The following is a 14,330-nucleotide window of genomic DNA, read 5'->3' as shown; positions in this document are numbered from 1 at the left end:
CATAGTACACCAAACCAAACCAAACAAACCATAACAAGTCGCCTTCAACGAAAGACCACAAAATTCCACTCCATGGCGACCATGCCGATGCTCTACACCCATGTAAAACAACGCCACCGGTGGTTCCTAAGAAACCCTCCTTGGAGCCTTGGAAAACCTTCACAATTCCCATCGACGTAATATGCTTCTTCGCTTTGTGCGTCCCTTTCCTCGGTTTCTTCTATACACGTCCTTTTGAATTTTGTCCTTTGCGTTTTGCAGCTCGATTCGTCTATATAAAGCCGCCATGGAAAAGCGCAAGGTCCGCATATAAAACACACCAGAAAGCGTGCCAAAGGGTAGAACGCTTGGTGCTTTCTGGTGCGTGCGTACTGCGTAGCAGCTGCTAGCTAGCTCCGGAGGGCTTGGAGATCATGGGGGAGACGACGACGGTGATGGCTGCCTCGCCGTTCCCGACGGTGGAGAAGTGCTCGTCCAACGACCGGGCCGGCGACACGGTGGTGGCGGATCTGGACGGCACGCTGCTGTGCGGGCGGAGCTCCTTCCCGTACTTCGCGCACATGGCGTTCGAGACCGGCGGAGTGCTGCGCCTGCTGCTGCTCATCGCGCTGGCGCCGCTCGCGGGGCTCCTCTACTACTTCGTGTCCGAGCCGGCGGGCATCCAGGTGCTCATCTTCTCGTCCATGGCGGGGGCCAGGGTCGCCGACATCGAGGCCGTGGCGCGGGCGGTGCTGCCCAAGTTCTACTGCGCCGACCTGCACCCGGAGTCGTGGCGCGTGTTCTCGGCGTGCGGCCGCCGGTGCGTACTCACCGCGAACCCGCGGGTCATGGTGGAGGCGTTCCTCAAGGAGTACATCGGCACGGACGTCGTCGTCGGCACGGAGCTCGTCGTGTGGCGAGGCCGCGCCACGGGGCTGGTGCGCTCCCCCGGCGTCCTGGTCGGCGAGCAGAAGGCGGACGCGCTCCGGAGGACCTTCGGCGACGACGTCGCGCCCGAGGTCGGCCTCGGCGACAGGAAGACGGACTACCCGTTCATGAGGCTGTGCAAGGAGGGCTACGTCGTGCCGGCGACGCCCAAGCTGAAGCCCGTGCCACGCGAGAACCTGCCGAAGCCGGTGGTCTTCCACGACGGCCGGCTCGTGCAGAAGCCGTCCCCGGCGCTCGCGCTGCTCACCGTGCTCTGGATCCCGATCGGGTTCCTGCTCGCGTGCCTGCGCATCGCCGCGGGCGCGCTCCTGCCGATGCGCATGGTGTACCACGCGTTCCGAGCCCTCGGCGTCCGCGTCACCATCAGGGGCAACCCTCCGCCGCCGGCCAGCCGCGAGACGGGCCAGACCGGCGTGCTCTTCATCTGCTCCCACCGCACCCTCCTCGACCCCATCTTCCTCTCCACCGCCCTGGGCCGCCCCATCACTGCCGTCACCTACTCGGTACTTGTCATGCGACTTCGATGCCGCATGTCATGCAACAAGTCACATCAAAGAATCTATCCACTGATCAACCAACACTGACCGATATTATGCTGTTGATTTCTCAACAGGTCTCGCGGCTGTCGGAAATTCTGTCGCCTATCCGCACGGTGCGCCTGACCCGAGACCGCGCGGCCGACGCGGCCATGATCCGGCGGCTCCTGACCGAGGGCGACCTGGTGATCTGCCCCGAGGGGACGACGTGCCGCGAGCCGTTCCTGCTCCGGTTCTCGGCGCTGTTCGCGGAGCTGACGGACGAGATCGTGCCGGTGGCGATGGAGAACCAGATGAGCATGTTCCACGGGACGACGGCGCGCGGGTGGAAGGGGCTGGACCCCTTCTACTTCTTCATGAACCCGAGCCCCGGGTACGTGGTCACGTTCCTCAACAAGCTCCCAGCCGAGCTCACCTGCAATGGCGGCGGCAAGAGCAGCCACGAGGTGGCCAACTACATCCAGCGGCTCATCGCGTCCACGCTGTCCTACGAGTGCACCAACTTCACCCGGAAGGACAAGTACAAGGCGCTCGCCGGAAACGACGGCACCGTCGTGTCCAAGCCCAACATTGACAAGAAGAAGGTCATGGGCTGCTAGCTTAGCGCATATTGTGGAAGCCTAACGGGCCTCGGATTAAAAGGCCAATAATAACGCGGGCTTCCGTGCTACATATTTTCCGCACGTAGTAGATACCTGCGTCTGTTTTGCTATTAGAAAAGATACCTGCGTCTGTAATTGTTTTTTTTTCTTTTTGAACAGAAGGAAGCTATTATATTAAAACTCAGCATACTATATTCTCAAATTACATGTGAAAAAACTGAAATAAAAAATATTTTTTCTATCCAATTTCATCGTCCTCTTTCTTACTAGTCTTGGTCGATGCAGCCGATGCTCGAGATGAATAAAGTCCCGTTGAACACTAAAACCACTGTACAGTCCCATGCCGAATTCTCCAATTCAATCCCAAAATCTCGGACATGTCACAAGATCCAATGTTTCGGAACCAGCCCAAAATACAATTGATGAATCGATGAAACGTCTGGTGTAGTATAGGCTACAAATTCAACGCCTCCAATCCCTGATATACTGAGTTGGATGTCTGATTTATTCCCTGTGGCCATCAACGATTAGGTCTACTGGCCGGAGTTAATATCCTCACGGGGAGTGTCCATGAGCACCCTTACCTTTGTAGATAGTAACCACAAACTGGCCTCACTATTTACTCTCGCAATAGTAGTATTGTAATATGCGAAAATGTGTGCCCGTGTTGACCTCAGCATATAGAGGGGGCATGTCAGTTTTGTGAGACAATGCATGTGCGTGTCTTACCTCAATATCTACTTTGATCATACACCTAGAAGTAACCTTTCGTCTACAAAAGAGTGCAATTCTCACTTTTCGACGAGTCAAACATTTTGAACTTTGACTAAATTTATATAAAAAAGTACTAATATTCATTATACAAAATAAGTATAATTAGATTAGTTATAGAATATATTTTGACATAAATGCTAATACTATTTAATATAAACTTAGTTAAACTTGAGTTAGTTTGACTACCACGGATCCCATAGTTGCATTATTTTGTGAACAGATGGAGTAAGACCGTTTTTTAGTCCACTTACATTTAGAACTTGCATTTTTTGCTATAACTAGTGCTTGTGTGCTATTATTGGGAGGAAATTGCATGCTTATGGTAGGTTTGTTGCTCGGTGATGAAAAAGGGCCAAGTGAGATTGGTGTGACGGTGTAGATAATATTCTAAGTTTTAGTGAATTTATCTGTGTTGACTTGATTATTTGTTCACTATTGTTAGCTTTACATACTGTTGCTTAGGAGTTAGGGCTGTTTTATTGAACTGTCATTGCTTCCTTATTAGCCTCTAGTGCAGTGGTCATATTTTGTCAATCTTGCTGCCCTAAAAGTCACAAAAATTGCATTGTCTCCGTCACACTAGCTAGTGATCTTAGATAAGCCAACTAGGCGTTGAAAGGCCGTTGGTTCGGTATCCCGCACCAGGAGAAATTTATATTGCATATAACACTTGTAGATATGTTTATAGTGTTTGCCTACCTAAACTTGTAAAATTAGTGCCATGCTTTATGCCTTGATGAATATGAATTGTAAAGAATCCATTCTATATTATATTGAAATTGTCATGTTCATATATATGTGGATTCAGTTCGTGGCATTCACATTTGCAAATTCATGCTTAATCTTGGAATTAACCTAGTCAGAAAGTTGCTCAAACTCACATTGTCACAACAGTCATTTCTAGCTAGGTTGGCCACATGTGCTCAACAATCATGCATGTGTGAAACTGTGAAATAAATTCAGGCAAGTGTTTTCTGCCAAATCATTTAGAACAGTTGTCAATTATGTGTACCAAGTCTACCAGGGCATGTTTCGAAAGGGGTGATGAGGAAGCCAATGCAATATGTTTCTTTGTGCCAAATGGCATCCTCAGCCTCTTGTATTCTGTTTCATTGCAGGTTAGGTTAGCCACACCACATATATTGAGAGATGAGAATCACCTTGATCCATTGAGGCAAATATTTTTCTATAATTTATTGAGAACAAGTATTTTCAATTAAAGTCTTTAAATTATGTACAAGAATCAATTCAAATACTTGTTTAAAATAAATGGTAGAAATATTTTCTAACGGTCGTCTAGAACAACTATTTGAAATTGTACTAACACATCATTAAGAACTGATAGGTCAGTACCAGGATGCAATTAATCAGATAGGATATCCTATTATCCCTACAGACACATTTAATTAGAGCCCATAGTGATAGACTATTATTTATTGTGCCTATGTAGACAACAGCATGCATGGATACTCGGCTAGTATGCATGTTGCTATCGTACCGCTGGCTAGATAACCGGCATGGATGACGTTAGGAACCGATGTGTTATGTAATAGTGTCTTCACCTGCTTAAGCAGACGTCGAGTACAACTACTTTCATCAAGGTTCCTGAGAATAAGAGGATTAGAGGACATCCATTCAGAGTTTTTGCCCCATCATCATGCATGTCACTAACTATCCCCCTCGGCCCTCGCAAGTACTTAACGAACGTTTTGGACATAGGAAGGGCTAGCGCCCGGACGTCCGGCCGCAGGATGCGTCCGGACGTTGCTCTCGAGCCCGCGTCTGCTCATCCTCAGCCTTGCGCCTCGCTAGCCGATGTGGTCAAAGAACGCATGCCATTCCCATCCACAGGGCAACACCGGCCCTGCTCCTCCACCGTTGCCCTTCGCGGGCTACGCACAACTTGAGCACCTGGAAGGGCAAGGACATAGACGATCGTGCCATACCTCCAGGGATTCATGCGACGCCACCCTCTTCCTGTCCGTTGGGGAAGAGGAGGACGGTCCATCACCAAGCTACTCACCTCGCTGGCGGCGCTAGAGGCGGAGGAGCACGCCGACCACGCGGGCACCGCGGACACGTCCAGGCGGGAGCTAGCGCTGCTGGAGTCCAATGTCGGCACCAGGTCAGAGGCCATGATGGACTACTACGCCAAGATGGAGTGCAGCTTCGACGCCACCGCGGAGTCCAAGGCCGTCGCCAGGTCCAAGCGCTCTGGCTCGTGTCTTATCTCATATCCTCTGCAACATCGCTCCACCATTGCAACATATGCAATATACGTTTGAAACATAACAGTATAGTCATTGCAACATATGCAACATTCAGATCTACTTTTGTAACATCCAGATGAAACTCTTGCAACAGTTGGATGAAATAATCGCAACATAGTCTGAAACAGCTAAAACATTTAGAAAACATACAGTTGCAACATACGTTTGAAAACACCTAAAACATACACTTGCAACGTACATGTGTAGCCATTGCAACATGTGCAACATCCCAATCTACTTTTGCAATATCTAGATGAAACACATGCAACATCTAAATGAAACACTTGAAACATACGCTTGCAACATGCGCTTTCAACGCAATGTCACCTTACTACTTGACCGAATGGAGGCTTGTCGGCGCGTGGAGGTCACCGGTGTAAAGCTTGCCGGCAACACGGAGTTGGGCGGCAACGCATAGAGGGCGGGGTGGGGGCGGCGGTGGCGGCAGCGACGACGCACAGGGTGGGTGGTGGGAGCGGCGACGATGACGACGATGACACCACGACTCAGATGGTGGATGCGGATGACAGCTGTGGCGCGGCGGTTTGGGATGGAGGCAGCGGTGATGATGCAACAACATGGGGGAGCAGGGGCACGCACGAGCACCAACAGCTTGCGTGTGTAGAGCCTTGTGCTAGAGCAAGAGCAGCAACATGAGCAGGAATAGGATTGGAGAGATGATGTGCGAGGAGCAAATGTGTGGACAGAAACCAGCGGTGGAAACTTGTAGAGATTACAGTGCCACGTATATGTCCAAATTTTTTTTTTGTCTAAATTTCAAACAACCGTTTTTTTGGAGAAATCGTATATGCCGTGGCGGGTGAGGGGAGCAAGCATGTGGGCTGGTCCGTAGGCCTTGCTAGAAGCGTCCAGGTGGACGGACGCGGGAGGAACGCCCGCGGTGGAGCATTAGCGCTTGACATGTCACGATCTTCAAAACATAGCTTTCAACTAAGGTTTGAAACTGTTTTTTAAAAGAAAGTTTTGAAGTTTCAACATATAGAGCGCGTTCATTTTTAAGGTAAAAGGCTATACTTTCTTCGTTTAAAACGTCAAATCAAAACTTAATAATTAAGGTACGTAGATTAGATGTATTGTACTCGAATAAAAGTAAGCATACTACTCATACTCGATCTAGAACATTCACGTTTTCCAGAAGCGGAATCTATTGGTTTCTTATTACCCTGACTCGTTGTGTAGGAACTTAGGAAGGCACTAGATAGTTTCCTCCAAAGGATAATATGTTTTTTTTAAGTCCATTAGCCACATGCTGACATGCCGTTCTATTGTATTCGGGTAAGATTAGCAACATCTCCAGGTTGAAATAGGATAAAACTTTTCGCTGCTAAAAAAGATGACGGCGAGCGGTTGAATCTCGCCAGTCTCGGGGACTGTAATCCCGAAGAAGACCATGAATGCGGCGGCGGGTCATTGGATCCGGGGTCATTAGCCACGGCAAGGGATGTACTACACTAGAATAAAAATAAAAGAGAGGAACGTCGCTAGACATTATTTTGACCACGGCTCACTATCTTGCATATATAATGCATGCTTTCCGCACGAGAGACGTGGAACAGCGGCCAGGTGCGCGAGACGAAGCAGCAGAGTATGTTCCACTGCCTCTACTTTCCTGTCCTCCACTTAAACAACTCCCTGTATCCAAGCTGCACGAGGACTGAAGAGACAAATCAGAGATTAATTTTCTCTGGGCAGGCCGGTACAAATACTGGTGTGCAACGCCACACCCCCTTCATCAATCCATCCATCCTTCCTCCTCTCCCATCCGCTGCACAGTGAACGCCATCCTATCGGAAGTTCGATCGCAGACCGGCCATTGTTGCCTCCTTCAACAAGAAGAGCAGCGCAGTTGATACAGATGTGCACGGGTAGACGGCCAGAAGTATCCATGGCCTCAAGCCGGCCCACGGCAGCGCTGAGCCTCTTGGGAGAAGAGGCTGCCGGCGATGGGGGACGCCATCGCAGGCATAGAGGATGGAGAGCCGTCACCTTCATCATCGGTCTCTCACGCCTTCTCTTAGCTTCGTTCATGCATATGCATTTCCTTCATCAGCTGTTTAATTTTCTACTTTTCAACTGTTTCAAAGCAAAAAAAAAAAATCAAGCATCATATCAGATTCTTGCATCGAAATCCCTACTGCTCAAGGGCTAGGAAGTGTTTGAAAATAAGCTGCGCTTTCAAGTCCTTCAAAATATTCACATTCTTCACTAACAGTTGTGTCAATTAAAACTCTTTTTTTGAAAAATTAACAGTTGTGTCAAAACTCTGGTTGTGCTGTCTCGTCTCTCTTTGGTCGGCATGGGAGTGCTAGATTGATTTTCTACAAAGAAACAGAAACCATCACTAGATGAATGAGTCTCATCTCACCCATTGCTTTCAATCTTGTGATTCCTGTGCGTGCAAAACGATCACTAGATGAATGAGTCTCATCTCACCCATTGCTTTCAATCTTGTGATTCCTGTGCGTGCACGGACATCGGACACAATGCAGGTTTCTTCGCGGCAGCTACTATGGCGACCAACTCCTTCTCTACGCCCCTCACGAGTTACCTGATGAGCCGCTACAACATGAAGCCAAATGCTGCAACAAACGTGAACAACGTCTATTCTGGCATGTACAGCTTCGCTCCTGTTGTTGGAGCCTTTGTCGCCGACGCCTTCTGGGGCAGATTCAGAACCATGCTGTTCGGATCTGTTTTCGGGGTTATCGTGAGTTGTTATCAAGCCTCATGTCATTCATTATCCATCATAAGACACTTGTTAGCTGTTGTCTCCACACCAATGGGCAAAGATTTTGCAAACCCAAATGACACTTGTTTCGGACTAAGGAAAAATACCAGTCATGTGTCGCTTGTACAAATGGTCTCTCTGACTTTTTTTTTCATTTTTTGAGGAAAAAATGGTCTCACTGAGTGGCTGACCACTGGGTATCATACAGGGAATGGTGGTCATCACCCTGTCGGCGACAATCCGTCAGCTCAAACCGCCGTCGTGCAGCGCCGTGGCCCAGCAAGCCGGCACGTGCGTCGGCCCGTCGGGCCTCCACCGCGCCGTGCTCTACGTCGGAATGGGCCTGCTCGTGGTGTCCGCGGGCGGCACGAACCCGACCGCCCTGCCCTTCGGCGCGGACCAGTTCGACGTGACCAACGAGCGGCAGAAGGCCGGGCTCACGCGCTACTTCAACTGGTACTACGCCATCGCGATGACGTCGACATTCCTGGTGCTCACGGTCATCGTGTACGTCCAGGACAAGGTGAGCTGGGGCCTCGGCTTCGCCATCCCCACGGTGCTCACGCTCGTCGCCTTCGCCGTGTTCCTCGCCGGCACCGCGGTCTACGTCTACGTGCCTCCCGAGGGCAGCATATTCACGAGCGTCGCGCGGGTCGCCGTCGCGTCTTGCCGCAAGTGCAGGCTCCGGCTGCCGCACCCCGATGACTCTCGGCGGCAGGAGGAGGTGCTGTACAACAAGCACAACCAGCCTGATCCGTCCGCGGCTGGGGACGTTCCCCGCGTCCTCAGGCTCCCGCTCACGTTGCAGCTCAGCTTTCTGAACAAGGCGGCCATCGTGACCGACGCCGACGAGTTACGGGCCGACGACGGCTCCCCGGCGAGGCCGTGGAACCTGTGCAGCGTGCAGCAGGTGGAGGAGGTGAAGTGCCTCGTGAAGATCGTCCCCGTGTGGGTCTCCGGCGTGGTGTGGTTCGTCGTGATGACGGAGATGATCAACTACACGTACATCCAGTCCGTGACCATGGACCCCCACATGGGCAGGCGCTTCACCATCCCGCCGGTGTCGATCCTCGCCGTGTTCTACCTCGCCGTGGCGCTCTTCGTGCCCGTCTACGACCTGCTCGTCGTCCGCGCCGCGCAGCTTCTCACCAAGGCGGGAGCGGGAAATAGCGGTAGCGGCGGCATCACCTTGCTCCAGAGGCAGGGCGCAGGACACGTGGTCGGCTCACTGGCGTTCGTGCTCGCGGCCGTCGTGGAGCGCAGGCGGAGGAGCTCCGCGCTGGGCCACGGCGACGGCATGTCCCCGCTGTCCGTGTTCCTCCTCGCGCCGCAGCTTGCCCTGATGGGCGTGTCGGGCGCGTTCACCATGATCGGGCAGATGGAGTTCTACAACACGCAGTTCCCTGACCAGATGCGTACGTTGGCCAACGCGGCGTTCTACTGCGCTCAGGGCGCCAGCAGCTACCTGGCCACCCTGGTGGTCAACATCGTCAACGCGAGGACGAGGCGGCACGGCGGGTCCGCGGGCTGGGTCAGCGATGACATCAATGTCGGGAGACTGGACTACTTCTACTACGCCATGGCCGTGCTCGGCGCGGTCAACTTCATCTACTTCCTCATATGCTCCCACCTCTATCGGTACAAGGGCGAGCAGCCTGCTGACTCTCCTGGACCTCAACTTCCATGTGACAGTGCTGGCACAAGCGATAGTGAGGCTGCGATACAAAAAATGTAGTAACTAGATGCCTGCAGGCATGTAGCATGTATATCCCCTTCAAATAAAGGAGCAAGCTCTATATCATTCTTTGTATATGTGATGTTGCAGCTCCCATTAACAAGGATCATTTGACCAACTATATTATACAAAATAATGCTTATATATATGGTTAGCTGTATAGGGGCTCATTGGTAACATTCTTTAACTTCGAGGGCACTTTTGCAAGGTGGGCAAACCAGCCCAAATGAGGAGCCCGCGCTCCCCTTCTGTGTAGGTGCTTGTTCTTCCCTTTTGGGGTTGAGTGAGGGAGAGAGGAGATTTGAGGGGTGAGGCTTTGATCTACTAAACCCATCCATTAGAAAGTGAAATCGGAGGGAATTTGGAGCCTCCCCCAATCTTGTTGGCTCTCACTTCTTGTATCTTCATCTTTATAGTGGATTGCTTCCTCGTCGTTCCCTGTAGTTTTTCCCCGCAAGGGGTTTTCACGTAAATTTTGGTGTCTATTTGTGATTCGGTATTTATCTTGTCATACTTGTTGGTTGGTTCCTATCTTGCTTGCTATTGTTGTCATTTTGTCCAAGTTCATGGTGTATGTTGAATTGGCATACGAGGCATACATGCGTTCTTTGATATGTTGATGATGGGGATTGATGAAAGTGAGCTGATCTTTGCAAATATATTTCTTGCTATGAAGTTTGGACAGCACCATGTTCAAAGAATTGATCCTATGTGGCTGTTTTCTAGTATGCGCCTAAGGTGTTCGGTGAAATGCTTGTGAGTAATTAGCTTGCTAATTTTGACGTTTCCGCAGCCCCTCCGCGCTCACAGTATATTTGGAATCATTCATAAGGAGACACATCAAATATGTTAGACCACGCATCTCTGGTAGTATCCTAATACTCAAGGTTATCAGACTTTCGGTAAGATTGTAAAAAAAATGTACACCCTGTATCGGCAGCACTACTTCAACAGTATTTTTTAGCGAACGAACAAGTGTTTTCTTCTTATAACAAATCAGCATAAGCATCATCATAAGCCAAATTTCAGCGAAACGAACATGGCCGAAGACATAAAAACTATGGTAATCACATATTTTAGAATCAAACCCCTTAGTTAAGGTCGTGAAGACATAAAACCATATGACAATCACAGATTTTCACAACTTTGCGAATATTGTGGCAAATGAGAAAAAAAAAGCTATCATTTTGGAGTTTAAGCGCTGCGTCACTCCTCATTCTCACCCCAATTAAAAAAACTCTCGTTTGATGTGGCAGCAAGCATGGTCAAGTGAGCTAGTAGTCCCAGATCTCCTTGGACGTGAGTAACTCCGGTCGCGGGTGCGGACTGCAGAGGGGCTGCTCGATGCTCAGCGCGTGGTGAGGTCCCGGTTTGTATCCTGCCAACATGATTGACGACACGCGTTGCGACCGCGGCAGTAGTCGTGGGCTCGGTGGCCGGAGTGAAGGCATGAGAAGTACTGGAAACGGAGACAACATGTTGCAGCCCGATGGCTGCGGCCCGCCGGCAAGGCAGACGAGAAATTTTTGTACTTGTTCAGAACACGCATGTCTCTTTATATTTGACATTTAGGGCTTTCCCAATCCCAACGCTCCAGCATGTCGTGCTGCTCCAGTGTCCACGTCCGCAGTGAAGCTCCATCTCACATCAACTTGTGGCCTCGCAGAGCGTCAGAGGCTCTTGCAGAAGAGCCTATAGCCTCGGCTGACACAAAAACGAAACAGCGAATCGGAGCAGCGTTGTGAGCATGAGGCAGTAGAGTGAGACAGAGGAACTGGTTTTAAGAATAAAGATAGGGAACCAGAGATAGTGGTGGGGTCATAGGGAGAGAAGATGGCATGGTGCTTGATTGAAGAGCAAATCCACTCTATGCCATCGAAATTTACGAGCATCCCTTACTTGCCATCATAAATTATGCACTCCCTTCGGAGCCATTAATATAGATTTACGATCTCTTATATGCCACTAAATTAACTATTGACTAAGATCAGTGAACCAGCCGTTATAACGCCGTTAGTGGGCTAATTTATATCCTTTTCTACCCCTCCTCAGTCCTCACAGACACCTCCTCTCCTGTTCCGAGAAAGACCAGCCTCATCAGCTATCGCAACACGACCTCATCTCTCGGCTGCGACCCTAGATCGACTCGAGGAGATTCCCTGGCGGTGGGCGCCGATCTCCCGAGCGAGCGCCACACGGCCCGTGCCGCCGCCTCGGCTCCGCCTCGCGAGGACGAGCCCCCGACCTCCTGGTGGCGCCGCCCCCAACAGCCTGGCCGCGCCGCCCAATCGGCTATCTGCGCCGCTCCCATCGCCTGACTGCGCCGCCGTCATCAGCTGGCCGCGCGCGCCCCTACCGCCTGAGTGCGCGCGCCCCCTGGCTAGAGAAATATGTTGACATGTACTATTCAGTTGACAAGTTTAGAGCTGCATATGAGAACCTTATCCCAGCTATGCGTGACAAGTCACAATGGCCAGAATCAAACCATGGTTTCTTCATGTATCCACCACTCCTTAAAGCGACTGCTGGTAGAAGACATAACCAGAGGTTCAAAGGATCTACAGAGGCGGGGGGCAGCACAACAAGAAAGAAAGGTTCACATCAATGCCCCATTTGCAAGGGATATGGCCATCGCTGGTATAATTGCAAAAATGGTGACCCTGAAGACATAGCAGCAATGCAAGCTGTGAAGTAAGCACTCTGATTTTTTTTCTTACAATTGCACTTTTTATCAATTTCAAACTGAATAGGTAGCTCAGATTATTTTCATGTTGTTAATGAAACATAGGGGTCCTCCAAAGAAAAGGAAGAAACTCATTCAACCATCAAGTGAGAGCAGCATTGTCCCTGTAGACCCAGCACCTAAAAAAATGTTTTTTCCTGCTAGGTATGAATTTGTACACTTACATTCTCTATTTTTTTTAGTATGATTACATTCTGATCTTTTTGTGAAAACCTGCATTCTTTTCTATTACAGTCAAGGTACCTCAGTTAGCTTAAGCTCAGGAAACTCTCTAAGGTATTTTCGTTTTAGTGCTTGCATATTGTTTTTGCAACGTCGATCTTGCTATTATCCTAAAGTATACAACTTTTGTGCAGGTCTGGAAAGGGCTCAAACCAAACCGAGTCACTTTCCATTGAGTTCTCCTTGTTGTCTTCACGTGAAACTACACCACCTCCTACCATCTCCATGGCTACAGAAAAAAAAAATGCTAAAGGTAAGGTCAAGGCAGTAGAGAAGAAAAAGAACAAGGCAGCAGGGAAGAAAAAGAAGAAAGAAGTTCCAGTCCCACCTGAAAGTCCAGCTATGTGTACTAGAAGCAAAACCCCTCAAAGGAGTAGCCCTGCCTCACATACTAGGAGCGAGAGAAAGCTTCCAGAGCTTAATTTGTAGCTGATGCAGTTCATTTTGTATGGGGGCACTTCTTATTTTGCTTGGTCTTTGTGAAACCAAGTCTCCTGTTATTTTGCTTGGTCTATGTGGGCTAATATCTGCTATTACTATGTTTTTGTGGCTGCTTATATGGCTGTTTGGATGCTTGCAAATCAAATGTTGCTGTTATGTTGTGTTCAATTATACATGTCTGCATGATTGATTTATCATGTCAGATTTGTCTATTTTGGTTGGTTTGTATATAATGTTGATTATTATCAGTGCAATGGCATGTAAGCGATGAGACTGTCTTTTCATCCCATCACTTAACAGTAACCTAACTGTGGTATGACGGTAATGGCATATAAGGGATCACAAATCTATATTGATGACTCTGAAGGGAACGCATAATTTATGATGTCAAGTAAGGGATGTTTATAAGTTTTGATGGCATTCACGGAATTTTCTCTAGGATTATAGGTGTAGGGGTATTTTAATATTTTTTTCCGTGGTCTAATTAAAGAGGAGAGAATATTGAAAAAATAGAAAATGAGAGAAATCATCGGATCAAAAGAATTCATATGATCAAGATTATTTTTTTAAAGATATGCCAATTGAGTGTTAAATGTAGAAATGTGCGCATATTCAGGGCGCGTTTAGATGCAAATTTTTTTGGGTTTTGGCTAATGTAGCACTTTCGTTTGTATTTGGCAATTAATATCTAATTATGGACTAATTAGGTTCGAAAGTTTCGTCTCGCGATTTCTCACCCAACAGTGCAATTAGTTTTTTTTTCGTCTACATTTAGTACTCCATGCATGTGCCGCAAGATTCGATGTGATGAGTACTGCGTAAAATTTTTTGGGAACTAAACAAGGCGCTCAGGTCAAATATCGAAATTTCTCGTGCAGAGGATGTAGATTGACTTCAACATTTGTCCGGGTCTGCTGAGTTTGCGAAGATCCGCTAACAACTACTATACCTGAAGCGGAGAGTACAGATACCAAGCCTTTGTATTGAGCTTGCATTCACATGCGCCAGCAGTACAAGGACGAGAAATGGAATATATGCCAACGTTGTTTTGCCAAGTAAACGATATATACCTGTATATGTACAAAAGCAATGTCATGCTGGTCGAAGTCCAAAGTGCAAGCGACGGATCGAACTTTAGAACTCCAACAGTCACAATCAGTTCTTTTCATATGTAACATATGCGTAGGATACATGGATACGGTACCTTGCCACCACTCTTCTCGGTGCCCGTGCCATATGCCAAAGCAAGAGCACACAGCACAGCTTGTAGTCCCTTTTTCCCCCGATAAAGCAGAGCATGTAGCTAGAGACGCACCCTGCTCGACCTGCAT

At 49.0% G+C, this 14,330-nt stretch overlaps 2 protein-coding genes across 2 annotated transcripts; both read left to right on the top strand.

Annotated features, from left to right (window-relative positions):
- Nucleotides 1-413: 413 nt before the first annotated feature.
- Nucleotides 414-2,062, top strand: LOC136475931 (glycerol-3-phosphate acyltransferase RAM2-like). The gene is made up of 2 exons (XM_066473592.1): nt 414-1,430; nt 1,541-2,062. The coding sequence occupies exons 1-2, from the start codon at nt 414-416 to the stop codon at nt 2,060-2,062; spliced, it is 1,539 nt and encodes a 512-aa protein (XP_066329689.1).
- A 4,824-nt stretch (nt 2,063-6,886) lies between these two features.
- Nucleotides 6,887-9,689, top strand: LOC136475921 (protein NRT1/ PTR FAMILY 2.12-like). Its single transcript, XM_066473587.1, has 3 exons — nt 6,887-7,127; nt 7,620-7,837; nt 8,067-9,689. The coding sequence occupies exons 1-3, from the start codon at nt 6,986-6,988 to the stop codon at nt 9,591-9,593; spliced, it is 1,887 nt and encodes a 628-aa protein (XP_066329684.1). The 5' UTR covers nt 6,887-6,985; the 3' UTR covers nt 9,594-9,689.
- The last annotated feature ends 4,641 nt before the right edge of the window (nt 9,690-14,330 follow it).

This window comes from Miscanthus floridulus, chromosome 1 (genome assembly GCF_019320115.1).
Source record: "Miscanthus floridulus cultivar M001 chromosome 1, ASM1932011v1, whole genome shotgun sequence".
Lineage (NCBI taxonomy): Eukaryota > Viridiplantae > Streptophyta > Magnoliopsida > Poales > Poaceae > Miscanthus > Miscanthus floridulus.
Note: the sequence above shows the minus strand (reverse complement) of the source record. Positions and strands in the feature narration are given on the sequence as shown.

Excerpts from the sequence above, each read along its gene's own strand:
- LOC136475931 (XM_066473592.1), top strand. The coding sequence starts at position 414 with ATGGGGGAGACGACGACGGTGATGGCTGCCTCGCCGTTCCCGACGGTG. Across the intron at positions 1,431-1,540 it reads TCACTGCCGTCACCTACTCG|GTCTCGCGGCTGTCGGAAAT; the intron begins GTACTTGTCATG and ends ATTTCTCAACAG.
- LOC136475921 (XM_066473587.1), top strand. The coding sequence starts at position 6,986 with ATGTGCACGGGTAGACGGCCAGAAGTATCCATGGCCTCAAGCCGGCCC. Across the intron at positions 7,128-7,619 it reads AGCCGTCACCTTCATCATCG|GTTTCTTCGCGGCAGCTACT; the intron begins GTCTCTCACGCC and ends GACACAATGCAG. Across the intron at positions 7,838-8,066 it reads GATCTGTTTTCGGGGTTATC|GGAATGGTGGTCATCACCCT; the intron begins GTGAGTTGTTAT and ends GGTATCATACAG.